We start from the raw sequence: 22403 nt of genomic DNA on the forward strand, positions 1-22403 counted from the left end.
CTGCGGACGGGGCATGCTCACGTTCAGACACCAGGTCCCGCAAATGACCTCAGGTTGTCACAACTATGTCCCGCTCCTCCTCGGGTCACTCCCAGGATAGGTCTGAGGCTGGCGAGGAATCCTCCCCTGCCGGACCTTCCGCTCCCTCGGGGGACACCTCTGACACTCTGATTCTGGATCGGAGCAGAGTACAGCCCTGTCTGTGGCCATGCAGGTTGACATCAGGACAGTTAGGGAAGCTTTCCACGTGCAGGAAGACCCCTCCTCTTCGGCTCAGGAATCCGTATCATTCCTCTGCTCCAGGCGCCCCACTTTGGTTTTCCCTAACCATGCGGATATCGACACACTCCTGGCCAAGGAGTGGCGTCACTCGGATAGGCGTATTCAGCCTGCAAAGACTTCGGACATCCTCTTTCCTTTTTCAGAGGAGTCCATTAATATGTGGTCTGTCAGATCCACAGGTGGCCCGTATTGCTAAGGCCACCACCCTTCCAAGTCTGTATTCGTGGCAGCAGGTTCCGCTATCCGTCCGCTTTTGCTGCGTCATGGGTGGCAAAGGCCTGTGTAATCTTGGTCAAACAGCTTTTCAGGTCCTTGCCCCCCGATTCTACTCAGGGGGGGGGGCGCTCAATCTCCTTGCTTCTCATCATCTTCAGGCATCCTGGTATCTTTGTGATGCTTCCCTGGAATCGGCCCGCCACATTAGCAGGGCAGCCATTAACTCTGTGGCCATCCGCCACATGGCCTGGCTTTGTGCCTGGGCGGTGGATGCCGCTTCCAAAAAGGCACTAATATGTCTCCCCTTCCTGGGTGGTAGGCTTTTTGGGAAGCGTTTGGAGGAGCTTATTTCTGAGGGCACGGGTGGGAAAAGTTTCCTCCTGCCCCAGAACAGTCTAATGTCTGCATCGCGATCAGAGTTTTCACTCCTTTCGGGATTCCTCCTCCCGTCAGGACAAAATGACGGTTCGCCCTTCCTTCAAGGCCAATCCCTCCTGGCATGCCTGCCCTAAGCCTTTCAATCCCCAGTCTGCAAAGCCATAATCTGCATGACTGTTTTCCCCCGCTTTGGTCGCCCCCTCAAGTGGAGGGTCGTTTGCTCCCCTTTCAGGATCACTGGAGTGCAAGCGTAGACGACGCCTGGGTTCTGGAGGTAATTTGCTCCGGATACAAAATAGAATTCTCCACTCTTCCCACAGGTCGGTTCTTCAAATCATCGCCACCCAGGTCCCCCTCCCAAGCGGCTGCTTTTTTTTAGGCCATTCATACCTGTAACGGCCCGTTTCAGCAGACAAGGGGTTAAAATCCGTTTAGGCGATATGCCCCTTTCTGAGAGACAGGCACAGCTACTGCAGAACACCAACTCCCGAACTGGATACAAAGTAGCACTCCAAACTGGAACCTCACGAATAGCTGCTAGCAGACGAACAGGAAAAGCATACAATCCTGGCAATCGGTCTTCTAACAGCATACAGTGAATCCCCCCAATAACGAGACAAGGCTCCGTGTTGAGGGTTAAGCAGTGGTCTGACTGTACTTGAAGTACAGCCTCTTTTATTCACAAAAAACAAACATAGTACTGCGCACAGGGGTTTGAAATACAACCAATCAGTATATTACAAGACATACAATGTAACTACAGCAACCAATCGTTCACGCCCCCAGAGGACCAGAATGAAGACTGTAACATAGGACAACATATCCCCACAATGCATCATGGTTTCCTCCTCTCTGTCCAGACAACCTGAAGAGCAATCCAATTATCTCTGAGGACAAAAGGAGATCGCCAATACACATGTGAGGACAACAGAACAGACATCACCATTTTAAACACACAATGGGACAATGGCACAATAGAAACACACCCAGCATATTCCCTCCCCTTATCCTGAGAGGAGACTCAATTATACATACAGTTAAACATACTTTCTACCCAACTTTCATAACTCTAAAACCATACATCACATTCACATAAAAATTGCATATTCGCAATCAATCCATTCAGGGGAACAACATATTAAAAAATGGCATGAATCAGACCAGGGGTTCAAAAGTTAGTATATGGCCCATAATCCAGGGGCAAGAGGCCAGCAGCCAGTCCTCTCCAAAGCCCAGTGGCGAGGTTTGTTTCGCCACAATACCCTTCACGCACATGGAGTGATCGTTCCTGTTCCGACCTCGGAACATTTTCAGGGGTTTTACTCGAACCTCTTCACTGTTCCCAAGAAGGATGGTTCTCTTCGGGCTATTTGAAATCTGAAGACGCTCAATCATTTCGTCCGCGTCCGTCACTTTCGCATGGGGTCGCTCAGATCAGTGATTGCTGCCCTCGAGGTGGGCGAGTTTCTGTCGTCCATCGACATCCGGGATACTTATCTGCATGTCCCCATAGCTCTGTCTCATCAGAGGTACCTTCGTGGTAGGTTCTCTGAATTTTCAATTTGTGGCATTGCCCTTCGGCCTGGCGTCTGCCCCTAGGGTCTTTACAAAGGTGTTGGCTCCCCTCTTCGCACTTCTCCGGGCCAGGGGAGTTACAGTAATACCCTCACCTGGACGATATTCTGGTGAAGGCTCCGCCCCGGGGGACAACCTGTCCAGCCTCCACATCACCCTGTCCGTGCTATCCCAGTTCGGGTGGCTGGTGAACCACTCCAAGTCCTCCCTTGTTCCCAGGCAGAGGATGGATTTCCTGGCCATGGTCTTCGACACTTGCCTCGGATGAGTGTTCCTTCCCCAGAACAAGGTAGTGGCTCTCCAGTCAGGGGTGGCTCGCCTTCGCAAGCCGTTTCCTTTGTCCATCAGGGCATGCATGCGCATTCTGGGCCGGATGGTTGAAATTCCTTATGCCCGATTCCACACCCGATCCTTTTAGCGGTCTTCCTGTCTGGATTCAGATGGACAACTCCAATGCGGTGGCTTATTTGAACCACCAGGGTGGCATCAGAAGAGTGGCAGTCCTGATGGAAGCTTCTTGCATCCTGCGGTGGGCAGAGGGACACGTGGTCTCTTCAAGTCAGTCATCCAGACTATGCTTCATGCACGTAAACCCGGCCAGTCGGCCAGGATCTACCATCGTACCTGGAAAGCCTATTTTGCCTGGTGTAAATCTGGCTTTTCCGTCCCTAGGATTCTTGCCTTTTTTCAGGCCGGCCTTGAGAAAGGTCTCTGCCTGCCTCCCTCAAAGGTCAGGTCTCAGCCTTGTCTGTTCTTTTCCAAGAAAGTAGAACCATGGGATTTGAATCTGGTCTTAGATGCCCTTCAGTCCTCTCCCTTCGAGCCCTTGAAGAGGATCTCCCTTTCTTACATCTCTTTTAAGGTTGTCTTTCTAGTTGCGATTACCTCCATTCGCAGAGTCTCTGAGCTGGAGGTGCTCTTGCCGGTCCCAGTTTTTGTTTTTTCACCAGGACAAGGTTGTCCTGCGCCAAGTGCCCTCCTTTCTTCCCAAGGTGGTTTCCCTCTTCCACATAATGAGAAGATTGTACTGCCTTCATTCTGTCCCAACACCTCTCATCCCAGAGAGCTCTCCATCCTCTGGATGTGGTTCGGGCGCTCCTGCTGTATTTCCAGTTAACGGAGTCCTTCCGTTCTTTCCTCACTCCCTCTTTGTTGTCCCTGAGGGCTCGCGTAAGGGTTCACAAGCCTCCAAAGCCACCATCTCCCGTTGGATTCGGTCGGCTGTCAAGGAAGCATATGTGGCGAAGGGTCACTCCACTAGGGCGGTCGTGGCATCCTGGGCGGTCCGGCATCTGGCCTCGGCCTCCCAGGTCTCCAAGGCTTCAGTTCACACCTTCTCCAGGTTTTACCACATCTATTCCTTGGCCTCTACTGATGCCAGTTTGGGTCGCAAGGTTCTGCAAGCGGCTGTGCGCTATGTTTTTCGCATGGCTGTTTCTACGCACCCTCGGGGTCTGCTTTGGGACATCCCATGGTGCTGTGTTCCCCAATGCCATTCACGAGAAAAATTTATTTTTGTACTTACCGTAAAATCCTTTTCTCGTTGGGGGGCACAGATCCCACCCTTGTTGTTTTTTTTTGGTTTCTTCGTTCAGGTTTTCCGGGCTTCCAGGGACTCTTCGATAATGGTCCTCTTTCTGGTTTAGGACATGTTGGCTTCACTTTTTGCTCTGGATTTTGGTGCTCCTACTTCTTTAGTACCAACTGGTTAGTTTAGTGTCTGTGCAGAGGGTATAGCCTGTCTGGGTGGAGCCAATACTTTTCCTTTCTAGTGGCAACTGGGCATATACCCATGGTGCTGTGTCTCCCAATGCATCCAACGAGAAAAGGATTTTACGGTAAGTACAAAAATTCTTTTTTTGTGAAGTCTTGTAATGTTTTATGCAGCCATGTTTGAATTGTTATAGGAATTGTGTGAGACTACATGAGATTTGATTGTATAATTTTTCTCTTTTGTAGACGTTTCGAATGTACAGACAGTATAGTGACAACATTCTCGGAAAGGCTTTTTTGGAATTTAAGGAGAAGAGACTGGTAAATCGTCGGCGTGGGAATCACACATTAGGACCAAAGAAGAACCGTGCTTTACCTTTTGTGCCAATGTCCTTCCAGTTATCACAAGGTTACTACAGGTAAGATATCCTTTAGTCTCTTGCCTGCTCAGTGAATTTAGCGAATGTTTTATGGCTTACTGGATGGAACCTTTTCTATTCCCATAGGCTTTTCACTTGGCGCTTTCCTTCTACAATTTGTACAGAATCCTTCCAGTTCTTTGAAAATTTGAGGTCTTATGGAAATGCTGATCAAGTGGACACGTTCTCTTTTGGTGACCAGAGCAATGAATCTCCAACAGACATGCTGGCATTTCCTTTGGATGGCCCAGGCGGCCAGTGTGTGACTGTTCTCTCTCTCTTGCTTCTGGGATTTATATCTGTGAATGTGAAAATCCCTGACCAGATTGTAGTGGTGGACAGCACTTTAGTTGAGAATGAGGTCATGAAAAGGTAACTGATGTCTTACAAAATGTATATGCATCTGAAAGTGTACATAGCTGTAATTTCTGTCTCTAGTAAATTTCCTTCATTAGACTTCACAGTTATGAAATATTCTGGATTTTTTGACGTCATAAAAAATATATATACAAATGCTTGTAAAGGTTTAGAGTCTCAAGTTAGTAGAGTTTTCCGAGATCAGGCAAAATTTGCCTAAAGGATGGGATTGACGAGGACGTCAGGTGTGACTTCCTCACTGCAGCTATGTAAGGAAATCCCCAGATCTGTGCCACTGATTGACTATGATCTATATATGAATAATATAATATATGTACTGCCTAAGTCTGATTTGGTTTCTCAATGGTCAGATTTTATTTTATTTTTTTGTGCTCTGAGATTTCAGATTATCATGCAGTTCTGTGGTGGACACAATATTCCTCCATATGTGTGTATATACTATGATGGAATTGTGTAATCCTTTTTCTCTCATGTCTCATAATTTTTTCAATTTTATTTTTCATAATTTGCTGCAGCCTTGGAAAAGATGGCCTGGATGATGAAGATTTTGATGATGAAGATGATGACGGTTTGGGAACCAAGCGGAAGATAGAAGTGAAAGCACGTCAGGCATCTCATACTAATTATCTGCTGATGAGAGGTTACTGCGCCCCTGGAATAGTCAGCTCAAGGAATCTCAACCCTAATGACAATGTGGTTGTCAACTCTTGTCATGTACGGTTGAAACTAAGGGATACTCCTTTAATTGGAAGAATGCTATGCTTTGGTAAGTGAACTACACCGCCTGTAAAATGAGATACGCTTATGTATTGAACATAGGTCTCATTTGGACAATCCCTGTTAAAAGGGACTGTCTCATTAAAACAGCGTATCCACGGGATAGGGCATAAGTGTCTGTTCAGCAGTGGTCCGATCACCGGGGGTCCTGATGGTCAGGAGAATGGGGGGCCTGTGCTGCCCCATTTAAATAGAGCGGTGGACATGTCTTCAACAATATGGGACTTGCAGAGATAGTGTACAAACACTGCTACAGTATCTCTGGCAGCCCTATATAGCTGAATGGAACTGCAGAGCACATGTATGCCTGTCACACCATTCAGATGAGAACACAGGAGGTCGTTAAAGGTCTCAACTGATCAGACACTTATCCTGTGGAAAAGGGATATATTGTAATGTGGGAACCCCTTTAAGTTACATACTTTAACTCCTTCCTGACACAGTGGCAAGGGACTTGCTGCATTTTGACGTACTATTACGTCATGGTGACCAGGCGAGCATCGGGCCCCTGCTGTATCCGCCAGCATCTGTGTAAAAGCCGATGCCTGCGGATTAACCCCTTCTCTGCCGCGGTCAACTATGATCGTGGCATAGAATTGGTTTGCGGTCAGTGAAGGAGCCCATCGTGTCCCCGCTCTGCGGTGACTGGGACCCGATGAGTGAGAAACCATCGGGACCTGCCTTCTACAGAAGCCGAGGAGATCCAGCCCCAGGCTGGGTCTCCTAGGCAACCTGTTAGTGGATTACTCAGTCTAATATACTAACAGGCAGTGCATTACAATACAGATGTATTATAATGCATTACAGAGAGGATCAGACCCCCAAAAGTCCCTGAGTGGGTCAGAAATAAAGTTAAAAAAAAAAAGTGTCTTTAATAATAAAAAATCAAGTTTCAAGTAAAAAAAAAAGAAAAAAATGCCCCTTTCCCCTGATTTTATAATAAATAAATAAATTAAATACACACATTAGGTATCGCCGCGTCTGTAACGACCAGCTCTATAAATATATCACATGATCTGCCCTGTCCGATAAACACCATAAAAAAAAATAAAAACTGTCAAAAAAGCCATTTTTGTAACCTTACATCACAAAAAGTGCAACACCGATCGATCAAAAAGTTGCATCACCCCCAAAATGGTACTAATAAAACAGTCGTCGTCCCCCCATCCCGCAAAAAATGAGCCCATACATAAGACAATCGCCTAAGGAAAAAATAAATATTATATCTATATATATATATATATATATATATATATATATATATATATATATATATATATATATATCTCTCTTTCTCAGAATATGGAGCTACTAAAAAAACTAGCTTTCCCATTTTACCACCATGATGGCATAGTATATGAGATTGACCCCTGACCTCTGTAGGGGCATGAAACAGAGAAAGGTTAAATTGCCCCCTCCCACCAGCCACCTCAGTGTTTTTCCTGCCCCTACAGTGTCCAGGACAGAGAAAGTCCTGGACACTGAAAAAAGAACATCTGGATTCTATTTATTATTTTTATCAGGGTACTCATCGGGGCTTGCGCTTCCTTGGGTCTTTAACACCCTGTTCAAGTTCCCCTGCTCCCCGGCGGTTACTTACCAATGCTGAGCAGAACAAATCATGCGGGCCTTGCGTCTGTTGATCGGATGCCTGTCCCCGCCGGCTGCAGCTCCTTTCCCCTGGTAGGATTAAGCAGGTGCAAGCCGGGAATACCGCAAATGCGCAGGCGTCTGAAATTGTTCCGGTCACATGGGACGCGCGGACGTCTGACGTCCGTTTCGGTCACGTGGGACGCACGGACGTCTGACGTCCGTTTCGGTCACGTGGGACGCACGGACATCTTACGTCACTTCCGGTCACGTGGGACGCGCGGACGTCTGACGGCAGTTCCCGGATGTATGATTACTAAGGTATAAAGCCATCATGGAGCCACGGTGAGCCTGATCTGAGGTCTGAGGATGTCGGCTCCTGAGTTGCCTAGAGAGCTTGATGCTCCAGCGCCAGTAATTGTAAGTCCCCTCATGGGGAACATATTATTCTCTGCAGCATGTTTAAATCTTTGGCGTGTGTGTGTGTGTGTATATATGTGTATATATATGTGTGTGTATATATATATATATATATATAATTATTTTTTTTCCAGTCGTCTCCATGACAGCACAAACTGATATTGCCTTCCTCTGATAGAACAGGAAAAAGCACACAGAGAGGTTAAAAACCCCACCCCACCCCTCATCGCCAGTCTTTTTTCCTGTCCTGTCAAGGAAGGAATGCCAGAGAGGTGCTGGGAGCTCTTCTGGGTTCCCTAGTCCTTTTTTTTCGGTTTTTACCCTTTTTTCTTTTCGCCCTGCTAAGGCGGGGTGTCATCCGTTAGACCGGAGGTCGGTTCCGGGGTCCGGTTCTTCCCTCCTCCAGGCGCGGTCTATGCCCGGGTCACCCTTATTCATGGTGATCCCGGCGAAGTTCCCTCTGCGGCGGCCCAGGCGGACTTTAAGCAGTGCGGTAAGGGCGGCTGGAGCGAAGCTATGACGCGCTTCCCTCCAGTCGCCGGGTGATGACGCCGGGAGGCGTGGCCTGCGTTGTGACGTCACGGAGGCCACGGCCGGCGCCAAATTCAAAAAGGGACGCCGATTCGGACCGCTCTGAGGCCTCCACAGTTCGCCCTACCTGCTGACAGCAACTCAAGTGGACGGGAGCTGAAACGATGAGCGCCCCTACCACCACTGGCTCGGGTCCTGAGCCCCCTACCACTCTGGGCGGTGTGAGTAGCCTGCTGGCACCTTTTCATATTGCGTTTTTGCCCTGCTGTGGTTGACCCTCCTTTGTGTGTTACAGGGAGAAAAGGAGTCTACCTCCTCCGTTAAATCCAGACCCAGGAAGTGCGGCGTCTGTTCTAAGCGCCTTCCTTTCTCAGAGTCCAAGCTACTGTGTAAAGACTGCACCTCTACCGTGGTGAAGGCGGAGTCCTCTAGTTTTATGGAGGAGATCAAGACTCTGGTCAGAACGGAGGTCCAGTAAGCGTTGGCCGCTAGGGACCCCCTTGCCTCCCCTATACCCCAGCCCCGCCAGGGCCAGAGGCCTTGACTTCTCTGGGAGTGACCTGGACTCGGCCGACTCTGATTTATCAGATATGGGGACTTCTGCTAGATCTCTGGAATTGGAGGAAAGTAGCGAGTACAGGAGATTCCTCTTTAACCCAGAGGATATCGAAGAATTGATCCGAACCATCAGGGCCACTATTAGGATGGTGATCCCTAAGAGGTCCAAGTCAGTCCAGGAGGAGGTTTTTGGGGGTTTAGGGGAGAGCCACAAATCGGTGGTCCCGGACAATGTCCAGAAGATGATACGGGCAGAATTGGAGAAGCCGGAGAAGGGTTCCTTTATCCCACGGGGCCTCAAAATGCGATACCCCTTCGACGAAGCGGACTGTGCCAATTGGGAAGCCATTCCCAGGGTTGATGCTCCCGTTGCTAAGGTAGCGAAACGGACGGTCCTACCGTTTGAGGACGCAGCGCAGCTCAAGGACCCTCTAGATAGGAAAGCCGAGAGTCTGCTCAAGAAGGCTACAGCAGCTCTCCTAAAACCGGGGGTAGCAGCAACGTGAGTGGCTCGTACACTCGCCGTGTGGCTTGAGTAGTTAGAGCCATATAGTGAATAAGGCCCCTTGGGAGGAGATCCTGGACAGTATTCCTCTTCTGAAGAAGGCCACTTTCTTCCTTGCCGATGCCACTGCAGAATCGGTTAGGCTATCTGCTCGCACGGCGGACCTGTCCAATACCACCAGACAGGTACTGTGGCTTAAGGCCTGGTCGGGCGACACTGTATCAAAAAACAGGCTGATATCTCTACCCTTTCACGGTTAATACGTGTTCGGGTCCGACCTGGACAAGATCCTTGAGAACGCCACGGACCATAAGAAGGGCTTTCCAGAGGACAAATCCAAGTCATGGAGACAGTTTTTTCGGAGGCCCCAGCAGGATCCCAGGGCCGATAGGAGGATCCGCGAGGGTCGCGGATTTACGAGAGGCGGGAGAGGAAAAAGTTTTTTTTTCTTAATCCCAACAGGGGAGATCCCTCTCCCTCTTCATCAAAACAATGACTTCATCCCGGTCGGAGGAAGGCTCAGCTCCTTTCTAGGGGTTTGGGAACAAACAATCACGGATCCGTATATATTAGGCATCGTAGAACATGGCTACACTATAGAACTGGATTACCTTCCTCCGCCGAGGTTTGTCCTGACCAAGCTCACCAGGGGCCTTGAGTCTCCATTATCCGAGGGCGTAAGAAACTTATTACGCCTGGGGGCAGTAGAAAGGGTCCCTGCCGCAGAATTGGGGAGGGGTCACTATTCCCCCTTATTCCTGGTCCGGAAATCAAATGGCAATTTTCGGACCATCATAAATTTAAAACCCCTGAACAAACACATCACCTACCACAAGTTCAGGATGGAGACCGTCAAGTCAGCAGTGAAGCTCATCAAAAGAGGGTCTATGATGGCTACAATAGACCTCTCCGACGCATACTTCCATATCCCAATACAGGCCGTTCCAGAAGATATCTGAGGTTCGCGGTGGAGCAAGGTGAGACAGTCCGCCACTATCAGTTCAAGTGCCTCCCGTTCGGCATATCATCGGCACCCCGCATATTCACCAAGGTTATGGCGGAGGTTGTAGCCTCCCTAAGCAAGGAGGGGATAATAATCGTCCCTTACCTAGACGACCTGTTAATAGTAGCAGAAACCTCAGATCTCCTTCACAGACACATCTAAGTGGTTCTCTTGCGCCTCCAGAACTTGGGCTGGTTGGTCCACCGGGAGAAGTCTGACATGTTCCCAGACCATCAGAAGGTATTCCTGGGTATCCTCTTGGATTCAGCTCTTCAAAAATCCTTTCTCCCTCCGCTACAGGTACAGAAGCTGAAGTCAAGGGTCCTCCACTTCACCAAGCAGTCCCGTTGCTCAATAAGGCAGGTCATGGAAATGCCGGGCCATCTCGCCTCCTGCATCCCTGCGGTGGCCTGGGCCCAATTCCATATGAGACCCTTACAGAAGCTGGTTCTAAAACAATGGAACAGGTCTCGATCATCCCTGGACCAAGGGTTGTCAGTGTCCCGGGAGGTGAAGGCTTCACTGGGCTGGTGGCTCAAGACCGAGAACCTGGAAACGGGAGTTCCATGAAAGCAGGAGGGTCCGCTTTCCCTCACAACGGACGCCAGCTCTTGGGGCTGGGGGGCCCTCACGGCTTCAGAGACTTTTCAGGGGATTTGGTCAGAGGACCAGAGAAGGATGTCTTCCAACTACAGAGAACTCCGTGCGGTTTGGGAGGGCCTCAGGTCCATCCAAATACAGGCCAAAAATGGCCATGTCCTGGTCCACTCGGACAACTCCACAGCTGTGGCATTTATCTAGCACCAGGGAGGAACAAGACACGGTCACCTCCAGAGGCTCTCAGACCGAATCTTCCTTTGGGCAGAAAAGAATCTACAATCCCTTGCGGCAGTACATCTGAAGGGATCCCTGAATCTCTAGACGGATTACCTCAGTCGGCAAAGTCTGGATCCAGGCGAATGGTCTTTGTCCCAGACCGCTTTACAACAGATTCGGGATCGTTGGGGGGAGTCTCATCCTAGACCTGTTCGCATCAGCAAAGAATCACAAGGCTCAGGATTTCTTCTCCCTCAACCGAAGAGACCCATGTGTGGCAATAGATGCTTTTACCCAGAGCTGGACGACGAGCCTAGTATACGCCTTTCCCCCGATACCAGTAATCCCAAGAGTGCTCCAAAAGTTTTAGTCCGAAAGGTGCAGACTGATTCTGGTGGTCCCATTCTGGCCCAGGAGAAGCTGGTTCAGGCTCCTCAGGTCCCTCAGCCCGGAAGATCCCATCCGATTCCTTCCGGAGGAGGGTCTTCTAACCCAGGGTCCCATACCGCACCCTAATACCAACCTCCTCAAGCTGTCCGCCTGGATTCTGAGCAATCCTTCTTGCTAGGGTTAGGGCTCTCTGAAAGAGTAGTTAAGACCCTCTTACTCAGTAGGAAGTCCAACACCTCCAAAGCGTACCTCAAAGTTTGGAGGAAGTTCGCCTCCTGGGGCGGAGTCAGGTTCAACCAGTCCACCCCTAATATCCCTCTTATCCTGGATTTCCTCCAGGATGGGTTGGATTTGTGCCTTGCTCCTAACACATTGCGAGTCCAGGTGTCGGCCTTGGGGGCCCTCTATAATACCAGCCTTTATGAGGTCCCCTGGGTAGCAAGATTCCTGAAATCGGCAGATCGACTAAATCCCCGAGTCAGGAATATGGTCGCACCATGGAACCTTAACACCGTCCTTTTGGGGCTGTCGGATGTACCGTTTGAGCCTCTTCTCTCCCTATCTATTAAGTGGCTCACTTTGAAAACCATCTTCCTAGTGGCCATATCCTCCGCAAGGAGGGTTTGCAAGCTCCAGGCCCTTTCCATACAGGAACCCTTCCTCAAGGTGCTGGACGACAAGCTCGTTTTCAAATTAGACCCCTGTTTTCTCCCCAAAGTGGTCTCCTCCTTCCACAGGTCACAAGATATAGTTATCCTGTCTTTCTTTCCTAACCCTAAAGACGAGCAGGAATCTAGATTCCACAATTTTAGACGTTAGGCGTTCAGTTCTTCATTATTTACACGCCACAGAGGAGTGGCGTATCGACAATTTTTTTTATCCAGTTTGTAGGTCCAAATAGGGGTAAGACAGCAGCTAAGAGCTCTATATCCCGCTGGATTAGATGCACTATCTTCGAGACCTATTAATCCTCCGGTAAGGAGGCTCTTCCATCCCATAGAGCCCACTCAGTTAGATCGGTCTCCACTTCTTGGGCTGAGAGAGCCTCTGCTTCGTCAGAACAAATCTGCAGGGCAGCCACCTGGAAGAGGGCCCACATCTTCACCAAGCATTATAGGGTGGATGTGTTTGCTGACGAGGACTTGGCCTTTGGACGTAAAGTCCTAGGTGCTGTATTCCCCCCCCAAGTTACTTTGTTAGTTCTCAGTTTGTGCTGTCATGGAGACGACTGGGGAAATAAGTATTACACTCACCGGTAATCCGGTTTCCTGGAAGTCTCCATGACAGGACAACTTTGTCCCGCCCTTGTTTTTTTTCAATAGACTATTTTGACTAGTTATGTTCTACCCCTTGTCCTAGTCCTGTTATAATACACTGGCGATGAGGGATGGGGGTGGGGTTTTTAACCTGTGTGCTTTTTCCTGTCCTATCAGAGGAAGGCAATCTCAGTCTGTGCTGTCATGGAGACTTCCAGGAAACCGGATTACCAGTGAGTGTAATACTCATATTATATATATATATATATATATATATATATATATATATATATATAGAAGAAAAAGTCCAGTGGGAGCACCAGCCAGCATGTGGGTGCAAGGTCCAACGTAGGGTAACGGCAATCCCCAATGGTATAGAGAACAAAGAAGTAGGACTGCACTCCAAGATAGTGATAAAATCAGCAAGTGGTTTATTCACCCATAATATGGCAAGTCTTGCGACGTTTCGGCTCACAAGAGCCTTCCTCAAGCATGGTAACAGTGAAAGTGAGAGCATTATAAAGGCATTTACAAAGTGTCCAACCCATAAGGGTGTGGTTACAATCAATTACAATTGCAAACATACGATGCATAGCAATACAAATAAAGTGCATGTGCATAAAGTGAGCAGTGGTATACAATTCATGACTAAGGGATGCCATCCCTACAAAGTGTATTAAAATGTATGTGATACTTCATCTAAGCTAAAATCACAATTATATAGGTGATAATATGATGAAGGTGGATCACAGAAGTCAAACCGTAGGAAGCAATGGGGCCCGCACATACCATGGCGTTCTTTGTGCGTCTCCAGGTCCTCATTGCGCATGACCACACTGACATCATCCGATGCATCACAGTGTAAAGGTCAAGCGCTCGCGCTCTGCCTGGGTCGACATGAGAGCGCCATTTTACATAAGGGAAAGACACCTAAAGGTTACGTACAGGTTATCTATTTAACTGTTGTCCACACGGAACAATCATGTCTCCGACCGCTGCAGGGATCTCCTACATATATCAGCAAATGGACAGGGGTCCCGTCCAAATGGGCGGGACACCTGACCAAAGCGCCACTACAAGCACAATTGCCAAAAAAATAGCAGTCGTAGAGGGATGATCCCTCAATTGTACCAACAACCTTATCTTGTTAAAATATAATGACATATCTGGAGTAACGCATTAATAAAAGAACGCTGATGTCCACCTCGGGTCGCATAGCTTCCAAAGGGTCTGATTCTAGGATCCACATCCAATTTAGTGAAAATATAAAATCCTAAAAAGCAGAGAAAAAATATTTTAGTTTCAAAATAGATCTTTTTCATAATTGTAGATAAATCTTTCACGGTTATCAAGCACCAATATACAAAAATGAGAAAGACAGCGCAAACATGCCAAGGGACCGGGGGTCAGCCACAGATCCTAGGTCTCTCACCTGAACTCAATATTGAGACCCCTGGGATGCAGGCTATCCAGATCATATATCCAGCGTAACTCTCTTTTCTTCAAGAGTGTCAGGCGATCACCACCTCTTCTAGGAAGCCTGACCTGATCAATGATCCAGCATCTTAGATCACGCTTGGAGTGTCCGAGGGATCCAAAATGTCTGGACACTGGTAGGTCAGTACGTTTCTTCCTTATTGAATTCCTGTGGTTATTCAACCTTACTTTCAATTCTGTGGACGTTTCCCCGACATATAATAGGTTACAGGCACAAGCCAACACATAAACTACATATGACGAGGAACAGTTTAGATGGAACTTTATCGGATACTCTTTGTTGGTAAGCGGGTGTGTGAAAGATCTAGTTTTACATATATATCGACAATTGACACAACCGAGACACGGATAACATCCAAGTCCCGGCTGTGTCAATGTCCGCTGTATGCTGGTTTTCTTTGGACCTGCATCCGCTCTGACCAAGTGGTCTTTAAGATTTTTGTTTTTACGGTACGATAAAAGGGGCGGAAGCTTAAACTCTGGTACATCTTTAATAGACCTGCTTAGGATACCCCAGTTGTCCTTCAGGATACGTCCTATCTCCATACTACATCCAGAATATGTGGACATAAATGGTATCCTCTGAGTTTTTTTAGAGGTGGTATGTGTTATTTCAGTATTCATATGTAGGATTTTGTTCTTATGTGCATCTAATAATCTGCGAGGATAACCCCGCTCCCTAAACTTATCTGACATCGTATCCAGTGTAGTCTCCAACTCAGTGTGGTCTGAAACAATGCGTTTCGTACGGAGGAACTGCGAATGGGGGAGGTGTTTAACCAGGCTGCGTGGATGATTGCTTTCATACCGTAGGATAGTATTTCTATCTGTCGATTTGACATATAAGCCTGTGCCAACCATACCATCAATTAGCTTGACGTTCGTGTCTAGAAATGACAATTGCGTTTTAGAGTATGATATAGTATACTGAAGATCAGGATCTATATCATTCAAATATGTGTGAAACTCCCTCAATTGTAGTTCGGGCACTGAACTACAATTGAGGGAGTTTCACACATATTTGAATGATATAGATCCTGATCTTCAGTATACTATATCATACTCTAAAACGCAATTGTCATTTCTAGACACGAACGTCAAGCTAATTGATGGTATGGTTGGCACAGGCTTATATGTCAAATCGACAGATAGAAATACTATCCTACGTTATGAAAGCAATCATCCACGCAGCCTGGTTAAACACCTCCCCCATTCGCAGTTCCTCCGTACGAAACGCATTGTTTCAGACCACACTGAGTTGGAGACTACACTGGATACGATGTCAGATAAGTTTAGGGAGCGGGGTTATCATCGCAGATTATTAGATGCACATAAGAACAGAATCCTACATATGAATACTGAAATAACACATACCACCTCTAAAAAAACTCAGAGGATACCATTTATGTCCACATATTCTGGATGTAGTATGGAGATAGGACGTATCCTGAAGGACAACTGGGGTATCCTAAGCAGGTCTATTAAAGATGTACCAGAGTTTAAGCTTCCGCCCCTTTTATCGTACCGTAAAAACAAAAATCTTAAAGACCACTTGGTCAGAGCAGATGCAGGTCCAAAGAAAACCAGCATACAGCGGACATTGACACAGCCGGGACTTGGATGTTATCCGTGTCTCGGTTGTGTCAATTGTCGATATATATGTAAAACTAGATCTTTCACACACCCGCTTACCAACAAAGAGTATCCGATAAAGTTCCATCTAAACTGTTCCTCGTCATATGTAGTTTATGTGTTGGCTTGTGCCTGTAACCTATTATATGTCGGGGAAACTTCCACAGAATTGAAAGTAAGGTTGAATAACCACAGGAATTCAATAAGGAAGAAACGTACTGACCTACCAGTGTCCAGACATTTTGGATCCCTCGGACACTCCAAGCGTGATCTAAGATGCTGGATCATTGATCAGGTCAGGCTTCCTAGAAGAGGTGGTGATCGCCTGACACTCTTGAAGAAAAGAGAGTTACGCTGGATATATGATCTGGATAGCCTGCATCCCAGGGGTCTCAATATTGAGTTCAGGTGAGAGACCTAGGATCTGTGGCTGACCCCCGGTCCCTTGGCATGTTTGCGCTGTCTTTCTCATTTTTGTATATTGGTGCTTGATAACCGTGAAAGATTTATCTACAATTATGAAAAAGATCTATTTTGAAACTAAAATATTTTTTCTCTGCTTTTTAGGATTTTATATTTTCACTAAATTGGATGTGGATCCTAGAATCAGACCCTTTGGAAGCTATGCGACCCGAGGTGGACATCAGCGTTCTTTTATTAATGCGTTACTCCAGATATGTCATTATATTTTAACAAGATAAGGTTGTTGGTACAATTGAGGGATCATCCCTCTACGACTGCTATTTTTTTGGCAATTGTGCTTGTAGTGGCGCTTTGGTCAGGTGTCCCGCCCATTTGGACGGGACCCCTGTCCATTTGCTGATATATGTAGGAGATCCCTGCAGCGGTCGGAGACATGATTGTTCCGTGTGGACAACAGTTAAATAGATAACCTGTACGTAACCTTTAGGTGTCTTTCCCTTATGTAAAATGGCGCTCTCATGTCGACCCAGGCAGAGCGCGAGCGCTTGACCTTTACACTGTGATGCATCGGATGATGTCAGTGTGGTCATGCGCAATGAGGACCTGGAGACGCACAAAGAACGCCATGGTATGTGCGGGCCCCATTGCTTCCTACGGTTTGACTTCTGTGATCCACCTTCATCATATTATCACCTATATAATTGTGATTTTAGCTTAGATGAAGTATCACATACATTTTAATACACTTTGTAGGGATGGCATCCCTTAGTCATGAATTGTATACCACTGCTCACTTTATGCACATGCACTTTATTTGTATTGCTATGCATCGTATGTTTGCAATTGTAATTGATTGTAACCACACCCTTATGGGTTGGACACTTTGTAAATGCCTTTATAATGCTCTCACTTTCACTGTTACCATGCTTGAGGAAGGCTCTTGTGAGCCGAAACGTCGCAAGACTTGCCATATTATGGGTGAATAAACCACTTGCTGATTTTATCACTATCTTGGAGTGCAGTCCTACTTCTTTGTTCTATATATATATATATATATATATATATATATATATATATATATATATATATAATTATGTTCAACCTTTATGAGGGGTTAATACTTGTTCCTCTCTTACTATAGGTCTCTAAGGAGGCTCAGAGAAAACCTAAAAAGAATCCCAAATGCATTTCTTGTTTTAAGAAACTACCTGAGAATTATTCTAAGAAACTATGTAAGGATTGCATTGCACATGTTGTAAGAGAGGAACAACCATCTATGTTGGAAGAGTTAAGAAACATTATACGAGATAAGGTTAAGTCATCCCTGACTTCTCTGAGAGAAACAAGCCCAGGCCCTACTGCCGCTAAAAGGCTAAAAATGGCGTCTCCCTCCGATTCTGAAGATTTAGCGGACGAGGCAGCTCCCTCTAAACAGTGGGAGGACAATGATCTCCTATCAGAAATAGAAATTGTGGAGGAGGCTAAATTGTTTTATTTTTCTACGGAAGAAATGGGGGGATCTATTGAAGGCAGTGAGAGCCACCATGGGCATTGAGGACGTTCAAAAGCCTCACTCTATTCAAGAGGAGATGTCTGCCGGGTTAAAGGGAACCGGTCACCTGGATTTTGGGTATAGAGCTGAGGACATGGGTTGCTAGATAGCCCATCCGCAATACCCAGTCCCCATAGCTCTGTGTGCTTTTATTGTGTAAAAAAAACTATTTGATACATATGCAAATTAATCTGAGATGAGTCAGAGCTTGAAAATCTGACTCTTCTCTGGTCACACAAGTAAGATATGACTCTTTTATGTAATTTGCATAAAAGGCGGGAAGTACAAAAATGCATAATACTTATTGAATTCGTCTACAAATGAAATTAAAAGTGTAATTTATATGTTTAGGGTAACATAATTAACATTTAGAAATGCTCAGTGAGGGTAGCATAGTAGAGGTGACAGGTTCCCTTTAAGAACCAAACGCTCTAAGGTATTCCCTATAAATGAAAATATCAAGGAAATGATCCTAAACGAATGGTCTGATCCAGAGAAGCATCTAGGCATATCTAGGGAATTCAAGAATTGCCTCTTATTTGATGCCTCTGAATCACAAGTATTTGACAACAGTGATGGCCAGTTCGCAGTGTTCGCCCGCGAACACATTCGATCTGCCATCTTAACTGACAAGTCTTAACTGACAAGTCCAGTTCTCGGAACTGCCTGCTCCCGGAGACCGCATTTCATTTCAGACCGGCTCGCGCACAGGCACAGGTAAGGACTTGCCTGTGCCTCGCCGGACTTGTCAGTTAAGATGGCAGATCGCATGTGTTCGCGGGCGAACACTGCAAAATGGCCATCTCTATTTGGCAATACACCAAAAATTGATATACAGTTTGCTAAGGTAAATAAAAAGACCCCTTCCTTTTGAAGACTCCTCCCAGTTAAAAGATCCAATGGAGAGGAAGGCTGATAGTCTTTTACGCAAGTCCTGGGAGGCAGCTATGTATAGCGTAAAAACTAACATAACTGCAACATCTGTGGCAAGATCAATGTACTTGTGGTTAAATGAGTTGGAGGATCATCTGAAAAATAAAACCCCAAAGTAGGATATTATAGATATTAGAGTCCTTACCCCTACTGAAATCGGCCACTGCCTTCCTGGCTGACGCTTCTGTCGAAACAACAGGTTTTTGGCTAAAGATGCAGCCCTATCTAATACGGCAAGAAGAGCCTTATGGATGAAGTCATGGTCAGGTGACAGCCTCAAAAATGAAATTGTGCTCCATCACTTTCTCGGGAGAATATGTCTTCGGTCCTGTTCTCGAGAAAGTGATGGATAAGAAAAAAGGGTTTCCCGAGGAAAGACCCCTGAGAAGGAAATTTTCCTTTATCCCTTCGTCCTATGACAGCACCAGGAGAGAGGGATCCACCTCCCAGGACAGGAAACACACAGGTATAAATCTTCAGACTCCCTTCCTCCTCAGTGGTTTCCTGTCCTAGGAGGACAACCTACAGGTGTTTGTTATTTTCGGTGGGGAGTAGTTTCTCCCTCTTAACATTGCAGGCTGGCTGGAGAAGGTGTGCGCCGGGTGAAGTCCCCGCTCCACACACCTTGAAGAGGAGACGGACGGCTAAATACCGGGTTCTGAAGTCCTCTCTACCCTCCCTCCTTCCCTATCTCCCTCCAACCCTCCCCGCTCTGAACAAGATCGGGCATCCCGCGCGAGTACATGTGCAGCGAGCGCAGCGCAGAGGAAATAGCAAGGAAGTGAAAGATCCATTGACGCAGAGAAGGGGCGGAGCTTAAGGGAAAGGCGGCAAATTTGAAAAGGAAGGAGCGCAGAGCGTCCAGAGCAGTACATAGACTTCTGCCTGGCGTTTCGTGTGCAGTTTCTAAAGATAAAGCCAGTATCCAGCCAGTCTCCCCTGTGATCTTTGCTGGGGTCTTCCAGATCCAGGGCTATAGGGATATTTCCAGCATGGAGAGTTCTGGAGAAAACCCTAAGCATCCAGTTACCCCTGCACCTATGGTAGGAATGGGTATGGGCCTGAAGAAATGTAAGTGATCTACATTTAACTTCTTTTTCTAGAGATCCTGATTTTCTGTTTGTTTAAATTTCCAGGGTGTAACTGAGAAACCCAAAAAAGCTACCGCTAAAATATGTCATAAGGAATGTGGTATCTGTAAGGCTAAACTAGATACTTCATACACTAAGCCCCTATGTAAAGGGTGTATTGAGAGTACCATAGCGGAAGAATCCCCTAGTATGGTAAAATGTATGAAGAAAATGATTATAGAAGAGTAAAGTCTTATGTCAAGTAAAGAACGCAGGCGAAAGAGCACCAAAGATAACACATCTTTTTCAATGGGAAATTCTGACCCCTCTAGTTCAGAGGACGGACTTGAAAGCGGTGAAAGGGAGTCCGTTACATCCTCTTCAGATGAGGAATGCAGTGGTAGGCCCTTTTTTCCTGTTCAGGAAGTAGATCAATTTATCAAGGCAGTGAGGGCAACTATGAATCTTGAAGATACAAAAGAGGTTCGCTCGATTCAGGATATCATGTTTGGGGGCCTGCAATCTGGTGTTAAGGCCCTTGGTTAAACCTCCCTTTAGTCCTATAGACTCTCTGCCAATTAAGTTCCTGACCTTGAAATGTATTTTTTTGGTAGCCATTACATCAGCCAGGAGAATTAGTGAGCTTCAGGCTCTTTCCATTAGCCCTCCATATACGATTTTCCAAGATGATTGTGTCAGTCTTAGGCCAGACCCAGCATTTTTACCCAAAGTAGTATCGGAATTCGATAGAAATCAGGAAGTTATTCTACCTTCTATGAGAATCCGAGGAACGAGGAAGAGGCAGATTTCCATTCTTTGGATGTTAGAGAATGTGTCCTACAATACCTAGAGGCTACAAAAGGTTGGAGGAAGTCCTCTTCATTGTTTGTCTTATTTTCAGGCCAGAATAAGGGAAAATCAGCTAGTAAAAGTACTTTAGCCCGTTTGTCACCGCCAGCTCTCTGAGAAGCTCTGGCAGACGTTCTTCTGTACCTCTTGCATGATGATCTTTGTTTTGGTTTCACTTTGTCATCTCTTTTCCTTCTCCCAGCTGTCATCTATTTACACTGATTGCCTCCCTTTATATTCCCTCCCATACTGCCTCACTTTGCGGTTTATACTACTTCCTGGATTGAGTTCACTGCTAGATGCTGCAACTGCTTGTTCCTCAGACAAGTCTTTTCCTTTATTTGTGTTTCCGTGCTGGCTTTATTCTAGGTGACCCTGACTCCCTCCGTATTAAGTGCAGGGAGCCGGTGTGCGTGTCCCCTCACTATTATAGGGTTTTCAGGTGTCACACAGTCTAGGTACGAGGGCATGCAATTATCTATCATAAAGATCTTTGCATGGGCAGAGCAGTCAGGGAGAGCTCTAGGGGTTTTATAGGGCTCACCCATATGTTCCTTAGTTTGGGATCAAGTCAGTCGGATGTTTATTTATAACTTCCAGTTTTCTGCAACACCTTCCGTGACACCGTTGGATCAAGCAGGCTATTTCTTTGGCATATCTTTCTATGCAGGAACCTGTCCAGTCTGGCTGGTCGGCCCATTCCACAAGAGCGGTAGCAACTTCCTGGGCAGAAAAGGCAGAGGTTTCTATACAAGACATTTGCAGAGCAGCAACGTGGTCTTCTGCTTCTACCTTCTATAGACACTATAGATTAAACCTGTCAGAAGTGTCTAATCTTTCCTTTGGACGCAAAGTCCTTCAGGCTGTGGGCCACCCCTAATTTTTCACTCTCTGGGATATCTCCTGGTGCTGTCATAGGACGAAGGGATAAATGATCATTACGTACTGGTAATGTTGTTTTCCGGAGTCCATGACAGCACCACTGTTTCCTTTCCACCTTACTCTTCCATTCTGTTCTTTTTGGTGTTGGATCCTGCATCACTGGGTGTGCAGTAAAAAATAAAAAATAAATAAAAACTATAATACTAAACTCTGATAATGTCCGAAGCCATGAGATGGAGCTAGTCCGGATGTCTCTTGTCTCGTCTATAAAAACCACTGAGGAGGAGGGCGTCTGTGAAGATTTATACCTGTGGGTTTCCTGTCCTGGGAGGTGGATCCCTCTCTCCTGGTGCTGTCATGGACTCCGGAAAACAACATTACCGGTATGCAATGATCATTTCCGTCCCTATGGGGGACAAGAAAGGTCATACAGGGGAAAGGGAAAGACAGGAAGGTGGATCTACCCAAAGGGTGGTCGAAGTAGGGGGTTCCTTCTTAATCCACAAAATAAAAGCGATAGACAATGACGCTAAAATTGGGGGAATACTAAGAAAGTTCTCGGATCAGTGGAGAGAAATAATATCAAACCCCTGGGTACAAAACATCGTAGAGAGGGGATACAAAATATAATTTTTCTCTCTTCCCCCAAACAAATATGTAGTCACTTCCCCCTCATCAAAAAGTCTGTGTCAAAAAATCTGGAAGGGTGTTTAAGACCTGTTAGGGTTAGGAGCAATTACGCAGGTTCCCTCATCTCA

General features: G+C 46.6%; 1 protein-coding gene across 1 annotated transcript in view; it reads left to right on the forward strand.

Moving 5' to 3' along the window:
• GTF3C1 (general transcription factor IIIC subunit 1) overlaps positions 1 to 22403 on the forward strand; it is a 199910-nt gene that overhangs the window by 148472 nt on the left and 29035 nt on the right. The window contains 3 exon segments of the mRNA XM_040441684.1: positions 4411 to 4583; positions 4671 to 4955; positions 5477 to 5727. Of these exon segments, the coding sequence (XP_040297618.1) occupies positions 4411 to 4583; positions 4671 to 4955; positions 5477 to 5727 (709 nt within the window).

This window comes from Bufo bufo, chromosome 7, assembly GCF_905171765.1.
Source record: "Bufo bufo chromosome 7, aBufBuf1.1, whole genome shotgun sequence".
Taxonomy (NCBI): Eukaryota; Metazoa; Chordata; class Amphibia; order Anura; family Bufonidae; genus Bufo; species Bufo bufo.